Genomic DNA, 26,802 nt, shown 5'->3' on the forward strand with positions numbered 1-26,802 from the left:
ATCTGACACATTCTCCCAAATTCAAGTTGCTGCAGGCATTCTCTATACTCTGAGGCAAGTGACCCCAATTGACACGTGATCCACACAATAGAGGAATTGCCTAATTTAGTTGTATAAAATATCTTCCTTTACTGGACAGACTTCCAGCCAATAATTAACTGTTGGGTGGCTTTTTTTGATAACTGGTATAGCAATCTTTTAGAAGAAGCATATGGCAAAGCATACCAGATGTTTTAGAGGCAGGATAGCTTTCAGGAATGGATACAGAAATGTTTATGCAAATAGAGTTTCCTATTAAATAAACTTAAATGTTAATAATGTTATGAATCAATGTATAGCATTATGTCTGGTTTTGCAAATGAAGCTTTTAATCATTATATATTTTTTTCTTTTTTTTCTTTTTACATATAATAATTTTGTTTTTTAAAAAAGAAAAGAATATTATTAAATAACAAGCCACAATTCATCCACTCAAAAGCGGGAGGCTGATAAAATCTGCTAAAATAGCAAACAGGTTTAGATAGAAACAAGGAAAGTAAGAAATCTTGCAACCTGTGGTCTTCTGGTTTGGCGTTCGACAAGACAGATGGAAGAAGCCGGGGCTCCAGCTTCTTAGCCCGATTTTGTTCTGCCCAGCGACCCCAAGGGGTCGGAAAGTTGCCCTGGAGGGGCAACAAAGAAGGAGGAAAGCCTCAGGAGTCTGGACTACACGGCAGTTGGTCCAGACAGATTGAAGAAATCCTCTAAAAGGACGGAGGAAAAGCTGCCTGATAAGCCCAGACAGCCCAAGTCACCGCCAGCCAGAAGAAAAGTGAGGAGCCGCAGCGCTCTGCTAAACAGCTGATTGTCAACAGCATGCTGAAACTGGGTGAACCTGCTCTTTTTCCTTTTCCTTTTGCACCTAAAAAAATTAATCCCCTGATTTGGAAGAGCTATAAAGTAAAGACTCCAGAAGGACTAGGGGAGAAGAGAGTTAAAAGTGGCAAGCAACTACAGAAAGGGGAAGGATTTTAAGGAATATAAAATGGACTCCAGAAGATGGTAGAGGACAGGAAGACCTGGAGGAACATTGTCCATGGGGTCGCGACGGGTCGGACACGACTTCGCAATTAACAACAACAACAAAAGAACTCACCAACGTATGAGGGCATCTAGTGGTCAAAGAAGATACTACAGTAACACTAAATAATAAAATAATCTGAAAGTGTTTGACCTTGAAACAACACCTTTGTGTGAGTTTACAAGTGAAAAAACGTTCTACAATTATATTTGTTGACTCTGGATATAACCAAAACAGGAATTATTTGGAGACAGTGGGCGTTTTACATCTGAGACTCGACTGGAGGATTTGGATTTGGCCTAAAGCAGTTGGCTTGTTCTTTTTGGCTGGATTTTATCCTAAGATAGTTGGCTTTTTTTTCTTTTTGTTTGTTTTATTTTGTTTTCTCTCCTTGAGATACTGGATTTAGCCTAACGTAGTTGGCTCATTTTATGGTTTGGATTTTAGCCTAAGATAGTTGGCTGGAAAAATGAGTACATCAAATCTCACCAGACTTATGAAAAAGACTTTCTCTGCACCCTTTGTTGGAACATGTAGCCCAACAACCCAGGGATCAAGAAATAAAAAAGATAATTAAAGAATATTAAAAAAAACTGTATGACAGAAGAAATTCCAAGAGAGAGGATGATCCAATTATCTGGAAGAATATAACCTTCCAAAAATTTCAGAAACCTGTAAGATTATGTTAGAGGAAAAAATAATGATGAAAATAACAGTTATTTCCAATGATGGAAATAACAGAGGCCATAAGAAGACAAAAAAACGAGAAAACACCGGGGCCAGATGGACTACAGACGGAGTTATATAAAGCTTTACAAGATATACTAAGTGAACTGCTAAGAGACGTTTGCAATGAACTTTTGTTAGAGGCTAAACTACCAAATACATGGATAGAAGCAAATATTACTTTAATACCAAAAGAAGGCTCAGATTTGACAAGTATAAAAGTATAGACTGATATTGTTACTGAATGTGGATTATAAAATTTTTATTTCAATAATGGCAGAGAGACTGAAAAGATTCTTAATTGAATTTATACATTCAGATCAAAATGGTTTTTTGCCAAAGAGACAAATTAAAAATAATTTAAGAGTGATAATGGATGTATTGGAATATTATGAATTACATCCAGGGAAACAACTGGCACTAATATTTCTAGATGCCCAAAAGGCATTTGATAATGTTTCCTGGCAATTTATGATTCAGCAATTACAAATAAAGGACTTTGGACAGAACTTTATAAACATGATGAAAAACAATATACAATAAACAAACAGCAAAAGTGATTGCAAATGGAGATTATACTGAGAACTTTGAGATAAGAAAAGGCACAAGGCAAGGATGTCCATTATCTCCACTGTTATTTATTTTTCACTCTGGAAGTTTTAAATAGAAATATTAGACAAGATATAGAAATTAAAGGACTAGAAATAAAAGGCAAAATATATAAATTACAAGCATTTGCTGATGATTTGGTATTTATTTTAGAAGAACCTTTGGAGATGATTCCTAAACTATTGGGAAAGATAGAACAATACGGAGAAATGGCAGGACTGAAAATAAACAAAAAAAAACCAAAGTAATGGTTAAAACCTTACAGATAAAAAAAACCAAATGTCGGAAAAAAGAGAATTGCAGATAGTTAAAAAGGTCAAATATCTGGGAATATATTTAACAGCAAGATGTTCAACAATAAAATAAGATAATTATACAAAACTATTTAATCAAATAAGACTTGATCTGGAAAAATGGAAAAACTTGCTATTGTCAATATTAGGAAGAATTGCTATAGTGAAAATGAACATACTACCGAAAATCTTATTCTTACTCCAAAAACTACCTATAAACCTTGAGAAAAAATTATTTGAGGACTTAAATTTACTAATCTTGAAATTTATTTGGCAAGGAAAGAAAGCTAGAATTAAGGTGAAAATGTTACAAGATGCCAAGAAAAATGGAGGTTTGGTCTACCCGAGTGGATTTTATATTATCAAGCATCTGTATTAATATGGGTTAAAGAATGGATAACTCTTAGAAATAAAAGACTGTTATATCTAGAGGAGCATGATTTACAATTGGGGTGGCACGCTTTTTTATGGTACAGGAAAAATAAACTCCATAAATATTTCCAAAATCATTATATAAGAAATGCATTATTAATAACACGGGAAAAAATAAAATGTAAACTATATTTGAAAATTCCAGGGTGGTTGTCAACAATGGAAGCATTTGTACACTCAAATTTAGTGAACTTTGAAAAAATCTGAAAGGAATTTAAAATCTAAACAAGAAATGGAAAAACAGGGTATTAATCTATCATGGTGGGCACATTTACAAATGCAAGCTACATATGATAAAGATGTTAAACTGTATGGGTTTTATAAGGAACAAACTGTGTTTGATAAGACCTTGTTTACTTCTGATGAGAAACTAATTAAGAAAATGTATAATTTTCTATTAACTTTGAAAATGGAAAGCGAACAAGTTAAAGAAACAATGATAAGATGAGCAAATTGTTTTGGATATAATATAGAATTCAAAAAATGGCAAAATGTACAGGAAAGAAATTGCAAACTGACAATGTCAACTTCCTACAAAGAAAATTTATATAAAATGTTCTATAGATGGCACTTACCACCAACAAGACTAGCAAAAATGTTTAAAAACATGTCAGATACATGTTGGAAATGTAAACATAAGTCAGGCACTTATTACCATGTTTGGTGGACATGTGACAAAGTAAAGAGTTATTGGAAAAAAATACATACCTGGCTAGAAAAGATGTTGGGAGAACATGTAGATTTTAAACCTGAACTTTTTTTATTAGGTATAATGCCAGAAAAGACAAAGCTTATATTTGATTTTGCATGTCACAACAGCAGCAAGGATTATATTTGTGCAATACTGGAAAAATGAAGGAATACCATCAGATGAAGAAATAATTAAAAAAATACTAGAATGTGCAGAGATGGCTAGACTGACTATGAGACTGAAAGAAAAAGAAGAAACAGAATGCTATCAAATTTGGGACTTATTTTATCGATGGCTAGAGGAAAGAATAAAGGATTAGGAATTAAATATGTATTAGCGAATGTAAACTCAGACAGCAGGTTTGTTGAAAAATTATTATTGAATGTATGGGAAAAAACCTAATAAAAACTCTTACAAAAAAAAAAGAAATCTTGCAACATGTGATAAGATGCCTGAACAATGAATATGTCATTAACAAAAGAAACTGCAAGAATACTGAGTAATATCATCATAAAATGTCAAAAGGGAAATGACTAAGTGGAAAATAAAAAATAAAGATGGAAGGCATAAATATAGGGTGCCAATAAATATAGATATACTACTTAATTTTGGAGTAAATTGAAGACAATTTAGACCATCTTTACTTAATGTTCACTGTGCTAAATGAGATTTATCTTCAAAGTTAATTCAGAACTGCAGTCAAGTAGGGTAACAGAGGTATGCCAAAATAAAAAGGATTATATAGAAGAGACCTACCAATAATGAATGTATATATCAATTTCAATTTTTTCTGATTTCTCTTTTTTTAGAATTCTAAGGTTCTGAAGAATTAAGAGTGAGCAAGAGCAAGGAACAACCCCAGCCATCTATATTGCTATACTTCTGGAAGCCTGATTCCCCTGGATCCTTAAAATAATGGTCCTGGACCTCACATTCCATTTGCAGAAGCACATTTTACCCCCAAGATTAAACAATATATATATTGGCTGGAGGCAAATAAACTATTATTATACCTATCAAGCAAACAATTGGTCTGTATTAAAATAATAACAGCAAAAATACCTGAGTGATGTAAATAATTTTGTGCAGCTGAACTAGAATCTGTTGAATAGGATCACTGATCTGACGTACCTTCCGTTGCGACACAGCAATCCCAGCTGATGCTGCAGAAGATAATGTTATAGTCAGCAATGAAAATAAATTTGTGCTTTCAGTATTTTTCTCAAAGACAAATGCAGAAGCCAGGAAAGGGGAAAAAAGAACAGAAAGGCATTTGGATCTTGCAAATTGTAATCTAGTATTTCCCTTCTTGTAACAACACTATTAATAGAGAGTTATTGAATTTTAAATATAAAACATTTTCCATGCTTTAGTTCTGTTGAAATATTTATGGAGCAAAAGCAAAATAACATTTTTTAAAAAGTTCAATAAAATTAGATGTAGGCTATACAAAAGTTGTCAAATCATAAGTTATATGCTTTTCAACATTCTCTAGGAGGAAAAGATAAAAGTCATTTTCAGCCTTCAAAACCTGAATAAGATTATTTTAGGTGCATTCTACAACCAGACATAAAAATCTATAAAAGTAGTTCAACTTTATTCATAATAATATCAAGAACTGAGCAAATTTAAATTTTCATTTCCTTTCTGATTCAGTATCACAGAATATGAATGAACATATGCTACAAGATGTTTTTCTTTTTATAAGACAATTAAAATAACAACTCCTGCATACTTTCTCAGCTTAAAATATATGTAAAGAATGGGGCAATATCTACAATGTCTGCACAACAGCATCATTACGAGACTCGTTTTCCTCCTGTATTGTAGTATTAGTAATACAACCAAATTGCCATTATTGGACCTGCAATATATATGCTTATTTATGATTTTTGTCCTAGGCTGCCTCTATATGAAGTGAAGTATTAATACCATTTTACAATGCCTTGGTAAGGCCACACTTGGAATACTGCATCCAGATTTGGTCACCATGATGTAAAAAAGAAATTGAGACGCTAGAAAGAATAGAGAAGAGCAACAAAGATGATTAGGGGACTGGAGGCTAAAGCATATAAGGAACGGTTGCTGGAATTGGGTATGTCTAGTTTAATAAAGAGAAGGACGAGGGGGGACATGATAGTAGTGTTCCAATATCTCAGGAACTGTCACAAAGAAGAGGGAGTCAAGCTATTTTCCAAAGCGCCTGAAGGCAGGACAAGAAGCAATGGGTGGAAACTAACCAAAGAGAGAAGCAACCTAGAATTAAGGAGAAACTTCCTGACAGTTAGAACAATTAACCAGTGGAACAACCTGCCTCCAGAAGTGATGAATGCTCCAACACTGGAAGTTTTTAAGAAGAAACTGGACAGCCATTTGTCCGAAATGGTATAGGGTTACCTGCCTGAGCAGAGAGTTGAATTTGTTGACCACGAAGGTCCCTTCCAACTTTATTATTATGGATCATCGCATAGTCAGTCAGATGTTCAGACTGGATTTGGCATTTTGTCTACCTATCGAGTCCTTACCCAGGACCTGGGATAGGCAGATGTGGATGTTTGATGGTATTACAGATATCGTCGCAGGATGGAAGCAGTTCCTAGTAAGGCCGCCTTTTGCAATTGACTAATAACGAATTTGTCAATGCCATTGGTGTTCAGGTGGTGCTCCAGTTCTTTTGGGATTGCACCCAAGGAGCCTATTACTATTGGTACTACTCTTGCTTGCTTTTGCCACAATTTTTCTATTTCTATTTGTAGGTCTTTGTATTTTGTTATCTTCTCCAGTTCTTTCTCGTCTATTCTGCTGTCTCCAGGCACTGCCACGTCCACTATCCAGACTTTTTTGTCTTTCTTATCGACAATTGTTAAGTCTGGGGTGTTATGTTGCAGGTGCTTGTCTGTTTGAATTCTGAAGTCCCAGAGCAGTTTAATTTTATCATTTTCTATGACTTTCTCTATTTTATGATCCCACCAGTTTTTGTTTACAGGCAAATGATATTTTTTGAGATCTTCCAATGCACCATTGTTGCTACTTTGTCATGCCACTGCTTGTAGTCAGTCTGTGCAATCTTCTTGCAACAGCTTACTAGGTGGTCCACTGTTTCTTCAGCTTCTTTGCATAGGCGGCACTTACTGTCTGTTGCTGTCTTCTCAATTTTGACTTTGTATGCATTTGTCCTTAAGGCTTGGTCTTGTACAGCCAAAATTAGTCCCTCGGTCTCTTTCTTCAATTTTCCTGCTCTTAGCCAGGTCTTGTTATTATCTGCTTTCCCAGCTATTTTTTTAATGTATTGGCCATGTAGTGCTTTGTCTTCCCATGTCGCTATTCTGTTCTTCATTTGGTCTTTCTTGTAGGCCAGTTTGGTCTCTCCAGTAGTCAGTAAGCCTTCCTGATATACTAATTTCAGTGCATCTTCATCATTGTTCTTCAGATATTCTTCCAAAGCCATTTTTTCTTCTTCAACCATCTGATGTACTTGTAGCTATTATTACTACTACTACTACTACTACTACTACTACTACTACTACTATTATTATTATTATTTATACAAGGTATATTCAAAGTCAGGCCCATAGACAATCACAGTATGTTCTATTAATTCTCTTTTTTCCCAAGAGAAAATATTACCATACTTAGGAAATGTTCAAATATCATTCATCAAACAAGAAAATGGCCACCAATCTAAACACTTAATATAAAGAATATGATAAACAATCTATTCAGCCCAACGTTTCGTACACTTTCTATTATTATTATTATTGTTTGCTTGTATTAAGTTTTAATCTTTTATTATTGATGGTATTACAGATATATATATGTATGGTTGTAAAATATTATCTCCATAAAAAGTATTCAGATAGATAGAATATAGCCACTGAAATTAGAGAATACCTTTGCAGTTAACAACTTTGAAAGAAATAAACTATGATACTCCGATAGTTATATGGTATTTATGACCACGCGAGTATTTTTAAAATTACAGTGTCAAAATATTTGAAAATTAACAATTTACAGACATCTCTGAGTACAGAATTTACTGTTAAAACAGATGCTGTTTTCAATATTTTATTATGTATTATTATCATGATGCAGGTACTGGGTAGAAGGCAACCTAATCTTACTTCTTGCTCTGAAGTCAGCTGGTCTAGAAAGATGCTAGAGATTTTTCACAAGATCATACACAAGGATGGTATATTCACTCAAGGGAGCCAACCAGCAGTGCTTTCTCATCTTTTTCAGTTTTACATTAAAAAGCCTCCATACATATAATCTAAAACTTTCATCCAATTATTGGACATATAAGCATAAATATAGCGACCTGTTGATGTGAATGATTGGGGAAGAAAAAAAATACTGCCCTTAGAATGCACATACATGGGGATCTGTCAGCCTTATAAGATAGAACAAGCTAAGAAACAAATACTATGTAGACCTGCAGCTACTTTCATTAGTATTTATTTTATTAATATTTATTAATTTATTAATAAATGCTATTTATTAGTATTTTCTTTTATTAGAGTTACTTGGGGTAGTGAAATTGGCAGCATATAAATTTAATAAATAAAATTTTATTAGTGTTTATTAGCCATTTTGGTCTAATGGCTAAAGCAGCAGACTAGAAATCAGGATATCTTGAGTTCTAGTCCCACCTTAGGCACGAAAGCTGGCTGGCTGACTTTGGGTCAATCATTCTCTTTCAGTCCAACTCACCTCACATGGTTATTGTTGTAGGAAAAATAGAAGGATAAATGAGTATTAAATATCTTAGCTGCCTTAAGTTACTTATCAAAGTAATAAAAGCAGGATATAAATAAATTAAAAAATAGCTATAGTAACAGAATCTTGCAAATCAGAAAGTACTTTCCTTCCTCTTTCATCTTCTTGTGAATTTATGAGGAGGGGCAGTCTGGGGGGTTTCCATAAACCACTTTCTCGGGCTGGGCTAAAGGTTCAGCTATCTGATTGTTGCTTTGGCAATTGATTTTCTCTCTGTACTTCAAGATCATCCTCTATATTCATTACTGGATCCAAACTAAATTCATTTTATGACTTGATTTAAAACTTAATGTATATTTCATCCATTTCAGGAGGGGAAGTGGTACAGTTTTCTATCTCCACTTTTTCCATGATTATAATATACGAAATATAACTAATATTAGTTAATACCTATATGCAGTACAAAATAGTTTATGTTCTTTATGAAAGATACTGACAGACTAGAAAATAGCAGTCTAAAGGTAATCAAAGCCAGGCAGAAGAATTTCAAAAATGTGTGAACAGACTTGCAGAGGAAATTCCTTCATTTGAATATTCCTTAAAGTATAATAAAGAAAATACAGTCCCTTTGAATTTCTCCTTTGTAATTCTTTGGTTGTTCCAACCCTCATTTTCTAATGTTTGTGCTAGTGTTAATCCAGGACAAACTTTCCTCATATTTCCAGCTATTTATGATGTAAAGAGAGAAAGAGAAATAACTAAGCTATTTCTACCAACATTCTGAACTTCTGATTTTCCTTGTTCCTTTCCTTTTTTCCAATTTTTTTGTCATTCCTATCATAAAACATGTTTTTTCACTCTCCAGTAAAAAAAAACACCTTCAGATGACTGCTGTCTAAACCGTCATCCCTACAGCATGTAGTTGTTTTCCATTCATTTTTCAGAAGGAATAAAAAATAACAACAAATGCAGTATCAATGGAGTATCCAAGCGTGTTCAAAAATCAACATTGATAAAGAAAATACAGAAAGCCGTCATTTAATAATGTCAATTAATGGCCATTTGAAGTTATGATAGACTTCTCCAAAAAATATGTACCACTACATTTCAAAGTTATGGTCCCTATAGTGCCCCCCCATGTCATGCACTGTTATAACCAACTACAGAGATGCTGGAGCAGCCCCTCCACGTCTCTTCTTCCCATCCTATCCTGCCAAGTCCCGAAAGACCTTAAGCCTGCCCCCTCATCTATCCATACGCACACTTATCTTTTGAAAATCTCCAGACCTCATGATGTGGAAGGAGGACAGACCATTTATCCAGGTGTAGGACAACTTGGCACAGCCAGCTTGGCACAGCCAGCTCGTTGCAGCCAGATCACCATTAAGTTGCCTCTCCAACTTACCACCAAATTATTGCAGGACAACTCAATATGGCCAATTCATTGTGGAGACAATTCACAACATGTAGCCAGAGGGAGAGCCGGGAAGGTGGGGGAGTGAGCAGATAGGCAGAGTACAAAGCAGCAGTGGCTGGGAATTCTCATCTGCACAATACTTGCAATTGCTGTAAGTGCCACTGCTACCGCACTGAGCTCTGAGACATTCGGTGGCAGCATTGGGTAGGGCAAGCAGCCTGGAGAAAGTGGCCCAGTGCATCCCATTTTCATATCCTGCCACTGCAGTGTCAATCTCCAGGAGCTCCAGGACTTGGCATCACAGCAGCAACAGAGGCAACAGCTGGTGTTGAAAATGGGACGTGCCTGGTCACCACTGACTACTGGCCTCCTGCCCTGCCCACCACCAATGCTACCGAATGGGTTGAACTATGAATGGCCTGGAGTTTGGTGGGGTGGCAGGGACAGTGGCGGGGGATATGCAAATGGAAAGCCCCCAGCCACCACTGCCACTCTGCACTCTGCCCACCTGCTCACTCATCTGTCCACCTACCCAGCTCTCCCTCCATCTGCCCATGACGAGTTGCCCCTGCAACAAATTGGCCTTGTATTGTCCTGTGATGACTTGGTGATGGTGAGTTGGCATAGGGGACTTGACGGTGATAAACTGGCAGCAATTAGCTGGCTGTGCTCAATTCTTCCATTCTACCCTTGTCCATGTGTTGCATGTCTTTGCCCCTGAAGTGCCCACACTTTCAACCCACCAATTCTTTGTAGTCATATAGAAATGGCAGCCATATGGAGGGGGGGGGGGAAATCATTCTGCTGTCTAATACAGTCTGTGCAGCACTTAGGAAATCTCTGGAATTCAAAGATCTTCAAAAAGTAAATTCATGATGGGTGATGGAATGAGGAGTAAGCCTAAGGTGTATAGGGACCCGGTGGAGAGGGAAAAAGGCCTCCAGGGTGCATGGAATAAGTAGGTGCAAGGGCTATTGATAGGAAACAGAGCATGAAGTGTCTCAGGGGATGATGGAGACTCTAGGACATGGGTGTCAAACTCATCACATCATGTGACATGTCACGACGTATCGCGACTTTTTTTGCATTGCCAGGATGGGCATGGCTTCGGTATGATGAAACCGGCCTGTGGGCTGGCAGTTTGACAACCCTGCCCTAGGAGGTCCAGGGCAGGTGGGACTGATCCTTCACTAGGTCTCCCAAGCCTCTTGCACTCCTGACGACCACCTAACAAACTAAATATTGTTTTAATCACTGCATAGGGAAAAGCAAGGAGTGTGAATCATTAAGTGAGACTGTCTTGCTTGATGGCTATCAACTTTTGTGGATTACCTGTAAAGAACCTTCTAGTTTAGAAAGACCTTTTGAGAACCGGATCATTTTATTCAGCTTGAATCTTGTAAATGTAAAAATGGCGGAAAGAGCATAAAAGACAAGAGATTAAGATGGAAGATTTCCTCACATTATTTTATGATACTGACAAATTATTTAGAGAAATTGTGAACTTTCAAAAAAACTTCCAGAAAGGTTTTGTCCATTTTTTACATAACTTACACCAGATCCATCCTAGTCCAAATAAAAATGGATTGATTTTCAGCATATTTATGAAATATAGAATCAAAATAATTACTGAAGGGCATTTATAAGAATTCTAAAAAAGGTAAAAATCAAAAGAGACTATTATACTTTAGTTAAAAACAGATATTTCATTTTGAAAATTTAAACAAACAAGACATTTTCTATGCTTAGTTGAACTATTTCTGATCAGCAAATCAGCAAAATATACAGAATATACACATAATATATAAAGTATATCAAAACAGAAAATGTAATAGCCTCTTACATTAACTGATATTTTTTCAGGGGAACTGTATTAATTCATGCTGAGATAATTGGTAAAAAGGTCTACTCAAGTAATAGACCATTACAAAGAATTCAGTAAAAATTTTATAGCATTTATTGAAAAATAATTCTAAAATATGCTGCTTTAGGAAAGACTGATGAAAGTTCCAACCAAATTTATTCTAACCTCTAAATGCTGCATTTTAGGCCATATTATATTACATAACATTATATTACATCATGTGTTTTACAATATCTCCAAATTTATATATCTCAATATCTTCAAAAAAAAAGATATAATTTACTTGTTATTTTTCTCCTAACCCTTAAAATCTAGAAAACAAACTTCTTGTAAAACACTGAGATAAACAAAACATCTGAAAGTTTTCACCTCTGGATGTACAATGATGAATTACAAGAAGACCAAATTTATAAATGTTATACAGGTAGTCCTCGACTTATGACCACAATTGAGCCCAAAATTTATTTTGTTAAGTGAGACATTTGTTCAATGGATTTTACATCATTTTATGACTTTTCTTGCCACAGTTGTTAAATGAATCACTGCACGTGACGTTAGTAACCTGGTTGTTAAGTGAATCTGGCTTTCCCAATGACTTTGCTTATCAGGAGATCATAAAAGATGATCATATGACCTGAGGACACTGCAACCATCATAAATATGAGTCAGATGTCAAGCATCTGAATTTTGATCATGTGAACATGGGGATGTTACAGTGATCATAAGTCACTTTTTTCAGTGCCGTTGTAACTTTGAATGGTCACTAAAGGAACTGTATAAAGCATTTTCTTTCTTGTGGAAAAAACAATAATGTTGGGAAATTTGTAATATGCATGATGTGCCCTAATCTGCCATCTGCAGATCTGTAATCTTTGACCACTGTCATCCTATCCAACGTACACCATTTTCTTGTTCCTACGGCTGGCTAAGTATGCCCAGCTTAGCCCTTTGTGGGGCAGCTGCTACCCATACAAGGCTTCTTTTTTCAAATCACACACACTGGTTTCCTTGCAAAACCTGGGAAAGATGGCATCATATGACCAGAAGCTGTTTTGTAAAAGGTCTGGGTAAGCATGCATTATCAACAGTGGGAGTAAGAAGATGACAAAAGTCAGCTGGAATAATGGGATGTACAGTAGGACTGCTGGAGCCTCAGAATGCAGGATGGTGAAGGCTGTGGCAGTTGTGGATTGTGCTGTGCTGCTGAGGAGATTGGTTTCTTGGGTGCTGTGGATGACTGGGGCTTCCTGTGGTGCTGTGGCTTTGTGCTGTATTATTATGACAACTGGGGCTTCCAGGGAAAAGCAGAGACTTCTTGCTGCAGCTCAGAGGCTTTTTGCAGCCCCAGAGCCATAGTGCACCAAGAAGCCCCTGAGCTGCAGCATGGTAAAAAGCCCCATAATTGCACAGTTCTGGGGATATTTGCTGCAAGACAGGGTACATGGCAGCCAAAAGATAGGGTTGGGTAGGGGAATTGAACAATTATCTACTGTTCCTGTCTCAATTTTTCCTTTGTCCACCTGGTATCTTCATTCCATTTTTTCTTGGACTGCTCCAATTAAACTTGGAAACCATTCTTTGTCCCATTTTTTTCTATACTGTAAGATTCCAGGTGTCTTAGAAGTTAGATATTTTTTTAGAGTTCTACGTAATCTTATTTATGTAAGACTTTTTCTTCAATACATATGTCACTATTTATAACTTTTTTGTAAACTTATGTTCTATTCATAACTCGCTTAATGGTGGATACTTTTAAGTACTACCATGATCTTTCAGATTGCGCAGAATCACAGCAGGAAGGCTATGAGATTTCCACCCTGTCACTAACGAATCCTCTATTTTCTTAACGTGAGCCCTGAACATGAACGAAGGCGCTTTCAGAAGCAGGTCAAGGGGCAGCAAAGCTGAAGAAATAAAAGAAAAAAACTGCATGTGAAACTAACACATTTTAAAAATAAGTTTAGAAGAAATTCAAGATGGGAATCCTTTCAAAAATAGTGGCAGAAGTAAAATTACCGGGTCTTGGTCTGAATCCTGGAATTCCAGTGTAATCTCTGCAAAAAACAGAAAGGGTATTAAGCAAGAATAATCTTTCAAATAATAATTGTCTGAGAAATTTAGCATATAAAATGCAACAATGCCTGGAAAGAAAATCACCTGGGGGTCTTATGTACAATGACTCTAATTTTATCAAAAGTTTACAAAGAATCACTCATACATTATCCATCTTTCTTATCATGCAGTATTACTAGAGGCTGCACATCTTTAAAGATTGTCTGAAAAAACTGTTTTAGTCTTTGTGCGATCCTAAGCATAGAACTTCTCTGCTATTCCTTAAAGCAGCCCTTCTTTTTCTTGCTTCTGAGCAAATCTAAAAAAGGCAGTTTTTCAAAAGTGTATTAACTTTTCTGTACTAAACCTATGTAGTTTTCTGTAAAATGCTGACACCAAAAATGTATGTTCATGCTATTTAACATTTTAGTTAGCACCACCACATGTAGTTCCCAAAACTTTTAGATTTTGCAATAATATTTATTAAAAAAAATTCTGATACAAAGAGAACAGCTTTAAATACACAATTGGGGAGTTATCATTTTAACTATATTTACTTTTAGTTTAGTTTAAATGCAAATTATATAAGATCAGATTTAGTTGTCTCCTAGGAGCAATAAGTACTTTGGAGAAAGTGTTTTCCAGCGTGATGCTCAAAAGTACAGGTAACCCGTGGACAATAAAATGTATATTCCTATTCTGAATGGACCTTGAAGAAGAATATGAAAAGTCTTTTTACAATGGATAAAAAAATGTATCACAATTACCATAATAAAATTTTGTAATAACCATTTCTGCTTCTATTCTATTTATTTTAAGACTTTTATTACTGAAACAATAAAAATAAATCTGGCTGAGATTTTTTGTGAAGGATTTTTTTAAACATATGAGCATCATTTTATATTTTATATGTATTATTGCTACATAATATTATATGTTGCTAAATTGCTAATGTTTCAGTTATTTTAAAAAATATATTATTTGAAAAATTCAGTACTGCTGTACTCCAGATTCAAGATGAATACAAAATAAGAGAGGCAAACAATTTACACTTGTAAAATAAGATTTCAAACTTGCCTTGCCTGAGGCTGTCTTTCATAAGCACTTAAGCTGCGTTTTATACCTGTAACAAAAGTACTGAATGTATATGAGTCTACAAACATTTTAAATTTATAAAATACTCTGCTTCCAACATTTGTACCCTACCATAGTAATTTTTAAAAATATATTCTGGCAATAAAAGACAACTTTAAATACAAAAAGTGTCAAGATGGAAATAGAACATAAGTACCACATTTTAATCACACTTGACAAAACATAGGAATATTCTATTTGTCAGCCATATAATTTGTTAGAGGGGTCATGGTGGCCTAGTGGTTAAGACACTGAGCTTGTCAAACAGAAGGTTGGCAGTTCAAGACCCAAGTATTATGTGACAGGGTGGCTCCTATTCTTGCTCCATCTCCTGCCAACCTAGCAGTTTGAAAGCATGCAAATGAGAGTAGATAAATAGGTACCACTTCTATAGGAATGTAACATCTTTTCGTGTGCCTTGGCATACTGCCATATGACTGCAGAAGCATCTTTGGACAAAATCAGCTCCCTTTGCTAGGAAACGGAGATAAGCACCACCCCCTAGAGTTGGGTATGTTTGGACAGGGTAAACCTTTGCCTTTAAATCTATCAGATGCAATAATTGTATCTAATTTCTTGTTACTGCATTTTTACTGTATATACTGTGGAATAAGAAAGCATACTATTTTCTTGTCTGCTATAAATGTTTTCTGGGTCAGAGCTCAAAGTAGGCAAATCTACTTTCATTCAGAATGAAAAAGAAATACTCTCTGTTCCAATCTTTCTCTTAGCTTTGTTATTAGGAATTAGCTTAGGAAAGACTAAATTACTTCACTCACCCAAAATATAGTCAAGAGAAGTATGCGGTGAGGGAAATTACAGGCTAAAAGATTTGGCATGTGTAGGATCCCTTCCTGTCATACATGATATATTATTTTTCTGATAAAAATGAAGTCATAAGCAGTAAAGGTAGTCCTCAATTTATGACCATAATTGGCACCAGAATTTCCATCATTAAATAAGTGATGAATATTAAATGAGTCATGCCTGATTTTCCAAACTTTTTATGATAGTTATGAAACAAATCACTGCAGTAGTTAAGTGGCCATTAAGAGAATCTGACTTCCCCCACTGACTTTGGTTGTTGGAAATGTGCTGGGAAGGTTCCAAATGGTAATTGCATGATCCCAGGACACTGCTAATATTGTAAATACATACTGGTTGCCAAGCACTCTAATTTTGATCACATGACTGTGAGACTGCTGCGGCAGTTATAAGTGTGAGGACCATATGTAAGACACTTTTTTCAGTGCTGCTGTAATTGTTGCTAAACAAATGGTTGTAAGTCAAGGACTATCTGTATATGCTTTAGGGAATCTTACGTTTTCTTTTTTCTTATCATTTCCAGCATTAACATGTAACATGAATAATAAACATCTATTGTATTTTAACTGGAAAAATATGAAGGGCTAGACATCTATTAATAAGGAAGTTTGGTTGAAGAGCAGTCAGATTGAAAAGTTTTTCACAGGGCATATATCCCTATTTAAAATGTTATTTGAATCTTCTCAAAATAAATTAAGATTAAAAGCTCAAATCTTACAAATCCCCTATAAGAATTAATATTCCAAAAAGTATGTAATTATATAGAAAAAAGATAGATTTAGATATAATGAGTAATCATGAATAACTGAAGTCATAAAGCTTCCAATCTTCTTATAATTAAGTCAGAGATCAAATGTAAGGGTTCTTTGATATCTATTTCATTTATAAGAATTTATTTCATACAATTATTCGTTCTTGAAAAACATAACAGACAACAAGGATATACTATAACAATAAAGATACATATTAAATGTATCTTTACTATGGAGAATGTGTGATGAAGTTCAGATGATTAAAGGCCTGGAGACAAAAAACATATGAAGAACAATTGAAAGAATTAAGTATGGTCAGCCTAGAGAAAAGAAGGACTAGGGATGACATAATAGCAGTATTCCAATATTTGAGGGACTGCCACAAAGAAAAGGAGGTCAACTTATTCTCCAAAGCACCTGAAGGCAAGGCAAGAAACAATGGATGGAAACTAATCAAGCAACCTGGAATTGAGGAGAAACTTCCTAGCAGTCAAGACAATCAACCAGTGGAACAGCTTTTGCCTTCAGAAGTTGTAGGTGCTTCATCACTGGAGATTTTTAAGAAAAGACTGGACAGCCACCTATCTGAAATGGTATAAGGTCTTCTACTTGAGCAAGGGTTGGACTAGAAGACCTCCAAGGTCCCTTCCAGCTCTATTCTGATTGATTGAAAGGGTCACTTATCTTAATGTTCAGCTTTACTTTTCACAGTACAGATCATGCTTTTTCAAACATAAAAATCCTTTAAATTTGATACTTATTCAGTTTATTTATGCCATTTTTAAAAAGACTGGAAATATGTAAATATTGCTTTCATATTTCACATTGTAGATCAGTTTATTTATAATTTAACATGCTTACAAGAATGTGCAAAAACCTCTCTGAAGACAGCCCATGGGGAAAACTTTGCAACATAACATCTCCCAGCTTTACCTAAAGCAGATAGAAGACCATGCTATCAAATGTGCATTAGTTAAATTGGAGGTTTTTACACCACATTAATTTGATTGTGGATGATTATTTAACTAAATCCCTAATTTTAAAATCAAGTTCTTCTTTTGTTTTTGGCTTGAGATTGTCTCATTTGGTTTTTCCAAATTTATTCTGAAACTGCAGGATCATCATTATGTTTTCATTTATGATCCATCTGTGCTATCTTATTACCTATTCAGATAATATAGTAAAGTTTTTGTCATAACTAATAGCTTCTAATTAACAATATCAACAATTCAAAAATATTCTTAAAGGAACTTACCAAATGCTGACTCTTTAAGGGGACTTGAACTAGAACTGCTAGATTGATCTGAAATATCCAATTCATCATCTAATTCCGAGAAGACATCTTTGTAAAAATAAAAGCAGAAATTAACCCTTCTCTGAAATTTTGATCAGGTATACTAAACATTTCTTTTTAACCTTACCTTTTTCTGTGTTTTCTAAAACACAGTTATCATCTGACAGGGTTTCATCTTTCTCTTCATCTTTTCCAGAAAACTGATGGAAGTGTTCAGATAGAATATCAGTATTTTCAGAAAATTCACTTTTTAAACTAGCTGTTCCACTACTACTGCTACTGAGACTTGACTTTTCATAACGTTCCTGCAAAATAATACAAACAATTCTTTAAGAATATAAATAATTTGCTCTGACAGCACAAGACTATGAAATTCACACTAAGTGGCATCCAAATTTCACAAATGTTCCTTAGATATTTCAGTTGTTAGAAATTATAGTAATCAAGCTTCTTTCTACCAGCTGGGCAAGACACTTTCATGAATAAATTTTCAAAGAAACAAATTTTAATAAGGATTATTATATAAAAAGTATCAAATCATTATGAAAGAAATAGGTTGGCTCTATGTCAAATTCAAGGCCAGTTTATAGTAAATCAAGGTTCAAATTTTGCCTCTCTTTGTCCTACTTGTTTGTGGCAATGGCAATGGCCTTCCTACCACTCTCTTTGGACTGGGATGTACAGTTTCTATTTCTCATTTTTAAACACATTTCAAGCAATGTTGGAAATACTATAAGATTTAGATCACAAGTTCGGGAAGTGATGACTAGTTTTTTTATTATAATTGTGATGCTACCTGCCTTGAAAGAGGTGGTGATATACTCTCTCCTGAAGAAACCATCATTTATTTGACAATTTTTATCTACAGTATTCTCCAATCTTATCTTTAAAAAAAAAAAGGTTGAGAAAATGATAACAGATTGAATTCCATTCAATCCTAAAGGAAGTAGCTTTTCTAAATCCTTTTCACTTGGAGCTGAAATCTATTATAGTTTGGCTGCTCCAATGTGGGATATTAGAGTTCTTATTCAAAATATTAATATCTATAGGAAATCATTAGAAGAGGTCATTCAATGCTTTGGAGTGAACTATCATCAGTATGTTGATGACAATCAGCTGTACATCTCCCCTACACACAGGGCTCAAGATGCTATGGAACCAGTGCTGGAGGCTAAGAGCCCATGGGTGAAACAATCGCAGACTAAACTTCATCAAAACAGAGTTGCTATTGCTCGTTAAATATCATGGTTTTCTAGACCAGTGGTTGCTCCTGATATGATTGTGCTTCTCTTGAAAAAACTAGTCTGTGATCTGGAGTTCATCCTGGACTTTTGCCAGGTTGCCAAACAGGCCTTGGCCCAATTCTATTGAAGCATCAATTATGGTCATACCTTGACCATGAAGTCTTCGTGACTCATGCCTGATGTAATGAAATATGTGCATTACCTTAGGGCAGGGGTCAGCAAACTTAAACATTCAAAGAGCCACTTGGACCCTTTCCCAGAGAAAAGAAAACACTGGGAGCCGCAAAACGTGCAAGCACATGCAATGGGGGGAGCTTGATTGAAGAGTTTAATTAAAAAGAAATAGACACTGCTGTGCATGAGTTCTCTCTCTCTCTTGCTCTCTGATCTTCTGCTCACCTGGCAAGCTGGCTTCACGCTGTTCTCCCACAAGTTTTCTCCTGCCCTTGGTCTGCCAGTCCTCTTCCGAGAGAGAGAGAGAGAGAGAGAGAGAGAGAGAGAGAGAGAGAGAGAGGGGGAGGGAGGGAGGGAGGGAGGGAGGGAGGGAGGGAGGGAGGGAGGGAGGGAGGGGAGGGGAAGGGAAGGGAAGGGAAGAGCAAGTGCCTCTCTCTGTCTCTGTCTCTATGCCAGTGGTTCTCAACTTGTGGGTCGGGACCACATTTGGGGTCGAACGACCATTTCACAGGGGTCGCCAAACAACGCTGTCCGCCATTTTTCCCCCTTTTCCTTAGCTATGCTACTCCCTTTTATTCTATTGGTTTTTGAAAGCCAATAGAATAGACTCTCTTGAATAGAGTCTAATTCTATTGGCTTTCAAAAGCCCATAGGAATTGTCCAGGCTGTCTCTGCCCTGCTGAGCCCGCCAAAAGTCCCATTCTGCAAACGGTGCTGCACCAGCTGAGTAGTCCTCGACTTACGACCGGTTGAGTAGTCCTCGACTTATGCTTGCTCCTAGGGAGGAAAGCTATGGCAAATCTAGACAGCATACTAAAAAGCAGAGACATCACCCTGCCAACAAAAGTGCGTATAGTCCAGGCCATGGTTTTCCCAGTTGCAATGTATGGCTGAGAAAGTTGGACCATAAGAAAGATTGAGCACAAAAGAATTGAGGCCTTTGAACTATGGTGCTGGAGAAGACTCCTGCAAGTCCCTTGGACTGCAAGGCGTTCAAACCGGTCAGTCCTAGAGGAGATCAACCCTGACTGCTCTTTAGAAGGCAGGTCCTGAATTTGAAACTCAAGTACTTTGGCCACCTAATGAGAAAGAAGGACTCACTGGAGAAGAGCCTAATGCTAGGAAAGATTGAGGGCAATAGAAGAAGGGGACGACAGAGAATGAGGTGGCTGGATGGAGTCACTGAAGCAGTAGGCATGAGCTTAAATGGACTCCAGAAGATGGCAGAGGATAGGAAGGCCTGAAGAAACGTTGTCCATGGGGTCGCGATGGGTCGGACACGACTTCGCAACTAACAACAACAAGTATATAGCTATTTGCTTGGTAATGTGGTACAAATTTTATAAATGTCCAGCATGAAAACAGGCTAATGCTGTACTATATATGCTCATTGACAACTTGGAACAAATAAGGGAGAATGTAATGTAGTCTTGGTAACAAAATAATTATATGTTTACCTTACCTGAGATAACACAGCAAGTTGATGGTGACATTTTATTGCATTCCTATTGGCCTCCATGAAATATCTCTGAGTACGCCTTCTTTCACGTTCCAACTTTTTTTCCAAAACAAGCTGGGAATTTGATAATCCATCTAAATATTTCATCACAACATCTGAAATCATTGAACTGACCTCTACTATATCAGGACGGGTCTCTGCATCAGGAGTCAAACATCTGTGGGGAAAAAAATAGTTGGTGATGGACCCTTTAACTTACAATTATTTACTGTGCCTAAGTAGAAGCTTGTAAAACTAGATTATATGAAGAATTTAACTGAAATATATTAATTTTGTTTTATCTCAGAAGTTCTAATGCAGAGATAAAGTCTGTAGCCCTAAGATATTGTTGCAATACAAATTCCATAATCCCTTCCTACTCATGCACACTAGGACTGATATGAATTTAAGAATATCTATACAACTATACATTGCTCACTCTTGCTCAAGTGGGTGAAGAAAAATATTTTAGCAATTTAACATCTCAGCAGAAAAAAGATTATTATGTAGCTACTAAAACAAAGTGCACACAGTCAGGAGCTAGGTCATGTTTGGGTCTATATATTGTTCTCAGAACAGTATGTGAAACAGAGTCAGAAAATGTTATAACAAAAGGCAAAGATGTTTTCAAGGACCATGGCTCACAAAAGGTTGAAGATTTGCAGTTGAAAACTAAGTTGAGGTTTGTATGTATAGGCATAATCTAGAAATGGATCATTACTTTGATGCTGACAAAGGAATAAGCTCATCCACTTTTCAACCACTATGAGATCACCTAAGATGAAGAATAAACAATTTATATCTTATTCCACTCTAAATAAATTTCATTGTACTATTCATTGAATTTGTACTAGTCATTTAAAAATTAAAGGATGGTAGGACAACAACAGTATTCACAAGAACTCATATACTAGGGATATATTCTTATACTATTTCTTCAATTTAGTAGTTGGGAAAGTAGATAGAATGGCACTTATCCTTTCTTCAGTAGGTAAGCAATTTTTCTATTTTATTTTTCTTTTTGCTCACAATAAAGATACCTTTTCTTTTTTCTCCATGTGCTAACCTTAATGATATTGCCTGTTGTTTATGTTGTACAGATTTCTGTTTCAGCTACAATTCAAAATTCACAATTTTCATTTAGAGTCACGCATTATGAAAGAAATCAGAATTATTGTTAGGCTTCTTTTCTAATTACCTCTCATACTTAAATCTTTCTACTAGCTAATTTCCTATTTTATAGAATAATAAAACTAATGATTTCATCTTCTTTCATATTATCTCTTTATATTTATGGCATTTGTTGTTGTTGTTAGTTGTGAAGTCATGTCCGACCCATCATGACCCCATGGACAACTTTCTCCAGGCCTTCCTGTCCTCTACCATCTTCTGGAGTCCATTTAAGCTCACGCCTACTGCTTCAGTGACTCCATCCAGCCACCTCATTCTCTGTAGTCCCTTTCTTCTATTGCCCTCAATCTTTCCCAGCATTAGGCTCCTCTCCAATGAGTCCTTCCTTCTCATTTGGTGGCTAAAGTACTTGAGTTTCAACTTCAGGATCTGGCCTTCTAAAGAGCAGTCAGGGTTGATTTCCTCTAGAACTGACCAGTTTGATCCGCCTTGCAGTCCAGGGCACTTGCAGGAATCTTCTCTAGCACCATAGTTCAAAGGCCTCAATTCTTTGTTGCTCAGCCTTTCTTATGGTCCAACTTTCACAGCCATACATTGCAACTGGGAAAACCATGGCCTGGACTATACGCACTTTTGTTGGCAGGGTGATGTCTCTGCTTTTTAGAATGCTGTCTAGATTTGCCATAGCTTTCCTCCCAGGAGCAAGCGTCTTTTAATTTCTTGGCTGCAGTCCCCATCTGAGGTGATCTTGGAGCCCAGAAAAATAAAATCTGTCACTATCTCCATTTCTTCCCCATCTATTTGCCAGGAATTGAGAGGGCCGGATGCCATGATTTTGGTTTTCTTAATGTTGGGTTTCAAGCCAACTTTTGCACTCTCCTTCTTCACCCGCATCAAGAGGCTCTTTAGTTCCTCTTCACTTTCTGCCATCAGAGTGGTATCATCTGCATATCTTAGGTTGTTGATATTTCTCCCAGCAATCTTAATTCCAACTTTTGATTCATCTAGCCCTGCCTTTCTCATGATGTGCTCTGCATGTAAGTTAAATAGGCAGGGCGACAAAATACAGCCTTGCTGGACTCCTTTCCCAATTTTGAACCAATCAGTGGTTCTGTGTCCAGTTCTCACTGTTGCTTCTTGACCCGCATATAGGTTTCCCAAGAGACAAATAAGATGGTCTGGTACTCCCATCTCTTTAAAAACTTGCCACAATTTGTTGTGATACACCTAATCAAAGGCTTCAGCATAGTCAATGAAACAGAAGTAGATATTTTTCTGGAACTCCCTAGCTTTCTCCATGATCCAGCATATGTTGGCAATTTGATCTCTAGTTCCTCTGCCTCTTCAAAATCCTTCCTGTACTTCTGGAAGTTCTCGATCCACATACTGCTGGAGTCTAGCTTGTAGGATTTTAAGCATAACTTTACTTGCATGTGAAATGAGTGCAATGATACGATAGTTTGAACTTTCTTTGGCATCGCCTTTCTTTGGAATTGGAATGCTAACTGACCTTTTCCAATCCTGTGGCCACTGTTGAGTTTTCCAAATTTGCTGGCAAATTGAGTGTAGCACTTTTACTGCATCGTTTTTTAAGATTTTGAATAGCTCAGCTGGAATACTGTCACTTCCACTAGCTTTGTTGTTGCTCAGCTTTCCTAAGGCCCATTTCACTTCACATTCTAGGACAGTGGTTCTCAACCTTTTTAATGCCGCGACCCCCAACCGGTTGTAAGTCGAGGACTACTCAACCGGTCGTAAGTCGAGGACTACTCAACTGGTGCAGCACCGTTTGCAGAATGGGACTTTTGGCGGGATCAGCAGGGCAGAGACAGCCTGGACAATTCCTATTGGCTTTTGAAAGCCAATAGAATTAGACTCTATTCAAGAGAGTCTATTCTATTGGCTTTCAAAAGCCAATAGAATAAAAGGGAGTAGCACAGCTAAGGAAAAGGGGAAAAAAATGGCGGACTGCGTTGTTTGGTGACCCCTGTGAAATGGTCGTTCGATCTCAAATGGGGTCCCGACCCACAGGTTGAGAACCACTGTTCTAGGATGTCTGGCTCGAGGTCATTGACCACACCATCGTGATTATCAGGGACACTAAGTAATTCTTGTATAGTTCTTCTGTGTAATTTTGCCACCTTTTCTTAATCTCTTCTGCCTCTGTTAGGTCCCTGCCATTTTGGTCCTTTATCATGCCCATCTTTGCATCAAAAGTTCCCTTCATATTCCAATTTTCTTGAAGAGATCTCTGGTTCTCCCTATTCTATTGTTTTCTTCTATTTCTTTGCACTGTTCATTTAAGAGGGCATTCTTATCTCTTCCAGCTATTCTCTGGAATTCTGCATTCAATTGGCTGTATCTTTCTTTTTCTCCCTTGCCTTTCGCTTCCCTTCCTTCCTCAGCTATTTGCAAAGCTTCCTCAGACAGCCATTTTGCTTTCTTGCATTTCTTTTTCTTTGGGATGGTTTTAGTTGCTACCTCTTGTACAATGTTGCGAACCTCCATCCCTAGTTCTTCAGGTACTCTGTCTATCAGATCTAATTCCTTAAATCTATTTATCACCTCTACTGTATATTCATTAGGGATATTCTCTTGACAAAATTCTATCAGCCTATGGCATATATCTTGTAAATACAGACTTTCAAATGATGGACAAAACACTTAAGATAAAATGAACTCCCTTCCCTTATCTGAGATAGGTTGAGTTAGATTAGACTGTAACTAACCTGCAGTAACTAACCTCTCACTCACAATTTTGAGGTTTGACGAAAACTTCTCTTCATTCTTAACTCAACAAATAGAATCAGCATGTGTCTTTTAATAATAACTCATAATTATATACCATAGGCTTGAGGGAGGGCTGATTACAATCAATATTTGCTATGTCCTGTTTAAATAAATTAACTCGTAAATAATTTTATGCTTATGGAGCAGCAATAATGATATTAACATCATATTTCAGGACATATCAATTGCTAATGGCTATTTTTTGAGTATGTTTTTTTATTTTTTTCTCAGCAAATGTTGCTACTTGTTTGAATGTTCTTTATTTTCAATACAAGTTATGCATACAGATAGTCCTCGAGTTATGACCATTCAAAGTTGTAGTGGCGCTAAACAAATAGGCAATTAGTGCTCATATTTCCAACAAGTACAGCCTCCCTATGGTCACATGAACAAATCTGAGTGCTTGGCAACCAGCTTGCATTGGCTAAAGTGTTTTGCAGTCATGTGATCATTTTTGTGAACTTCCCTGATGTGTCCTCACAAGCAAGCCAGTATGGAAAGTTACAAGATGCTCAAATAAGTTTCTCCCAACATCAGTCTTTCCTTGTTTGGATGCACCACACTGTCCTCCCCTCCTTTGCTAGTGCAAACCCGGTATCCTCTTTCGCTTCCTGTGCTCGCACACATTTATTGTGGGGACAAACTAGAAGGGCTGATTTTAATTTTTAACAAGCAAAGCTTTCAACTTAATTCAGTCTGAAAAGTGAGAGACTCCCTTGACAGGTTAAAAAAAGAATTGGAGGCGATGCAAGTGGTAAAAAGAAAGGAGCTATGCAGCAAATGCAGCAAGACACTGAAAGAGAAACTAATATGTTGAGCGCTACAGATATAGACTTTTCCACTTTTACAGCATAAATATGGATTTAATTGCATAACATGGAAAGGCTCAACTCTGCAAAAAAAAAAAAAAAGAGTAGCAATAGTTAAGATGTTGACCTAGAAACCAAGAGAGTGGGAGTCCTAGCCTTAGTCGTGAAAGCTGGCTTTTGACAGGTCACTCTCTCTCAGCCCAATTCATATCAGAGGTTTGTTGTTGGAAAAATAGGAGGATGAAGTATGTTTCCACAGTTGTATATGGTAAAAAAGTGAGATAAAATATTCTAAAAACCTATCTAATTATTTGAAAAAGTTAAAACAAGTAGCAATTTCTTTAAAGGAAAATATATATATAAGGAAAAAAATAAAAATATTGAATATATAAACACTGGGACAAGAATTTATCTTAGGAGGAAAAACTAAGAAAACTTGAGTTGTCTTTTATGTATACTCACAACTACAACCAAAACTGATACTGACTGATGATTATGGTAGATACCTAAGGGATGGAAATTAATCTGAATGAAACCAGGATTATGATGTTAGGAATACATACACCAACTGACAACAAAGGTATATTTTTCAAGGAGTTTATGGAAATATTAATGGATATGAAAATTGTTTATTGGGACTGGAATGAAATTGTTTGCCCACATAGAACCTCTATGAAAGGAATTAAAATAACACAAGGCAAATTACCTAAAATATTTTTTTAAATGTTGAACTATGAGCTTACAAATGTATGACAACATAAAAATTGAGATTTTAAAGGATCTAAATATTTCTCAGATATTTTTCATTAATATATGTGCTTTGGATTTCTAAAAAATCTTGTCATATGTGTTAACAAAGTGAAGATAGTGTCAAAGACCTTTCCAAATCATAAACCAATGACTTTAACATATAAGAGAAGAATTAGAACTTATAGATGTGGCTAATTTTGTTACAAAAAGGAATCAATAATGGAAAACTGTAAAAAGAATATGAAAGATTTTTTGAGAATAACTTTAATAAAGACCCAGATATAAGGACAGTATAGAATGCTAGTAAAGCCTTTATAAGAAAACAATTTACTAAAAAAGCAAATTGAAGAAACAAAGCCAAGAGAAGATACAAAACATTATAATATATAATATTCTGCCCATATTTAAAACCCACTCCTTGATTGTGGGTATTTTAGTGTTTTTGTACTTTGTGCATATAGTAGTCTTGGTGCAGTTTCCAATATAAAACTAGTATCTCATAAGTCTTTCTGTTTATCCATAAGTCCCAGTTTAAAAAGTT

The 26,802-nt window shown here is 36.1% G+C and overlaps 1 protein-coding gene across 20 annotated transcripts in view; it reads right to left on the reverse strand.

Annotated features, from left to right (window-relative positions):
* Nucleotides 1-26,802, reverse strand: part of NEK10 (NIMA related kinase 10) — a 126,585-nt gene that overhangs the window by 26,697 nt on the left and 73,086 nt on the right. For 10 of the 20 annotated variants that reach the window (XM_039343709.1, XM_039343712.1, XM_039343710.1 and 7 more), the window contains 8 exons: nucleotides 20,746-20,959; nucleotides 17,993-18,170; nucleotides 17,827-17,913; nucleotides 17,433-17,504; nucleotides 14,938-14,983; nucleotides 13,825-13,862; nucleotides 13,572-13,712; nucleotides 4,874-4,974 (listed from right to left, as the gene is read on the reverse strand). In XM_039343709.1, coding sequence (XP_039199643.1) covers nucleotides 4,874-4,974; nucleotides 13,572-13,712; nucleotides 13,825-13,862; nucleotides 14,938-14,983; nucleotides 17,433-17,504; nucleotides 17,827-17,913; nucleotides 17,993-18,170; nucleotides 20,746-20,959 — 877 coding nt within the window. The remainder of the gene's footprint in view (nucleotides 1-4,873; nucleotides 4,975-13,571; nucleotides 13,713-13,824; nucleotides 13,863-14,937; nucleotides 14,984-17,432; nucleotides 17,505-17,826; nucleotides 17,914-17,992; nucleotides 18,171-20,745; nucleotides 20,960-26,802) is intronic. The other 10 variants (XM_039343725.1, XM_039343722.1, XM_039343727.1 and 7 more) reach the window with 6 other exon arrangements.

This window comes from Crotalus tigris, unplaced genomic scaffold, assembly GCF_016545835.1.
Source record: "Crotalus tigris isolate CLP2741 ecotype Arizona unplaced genomic scaffold, ASM1654583v1 scf7180000017871.4482833, whole genome shotgun sequence".
NCBI lineage: Eukaryota > Metazoa > Chordata > Lepidosauria > Squamata > Viperidae > Crotalus > Crotalus tigris.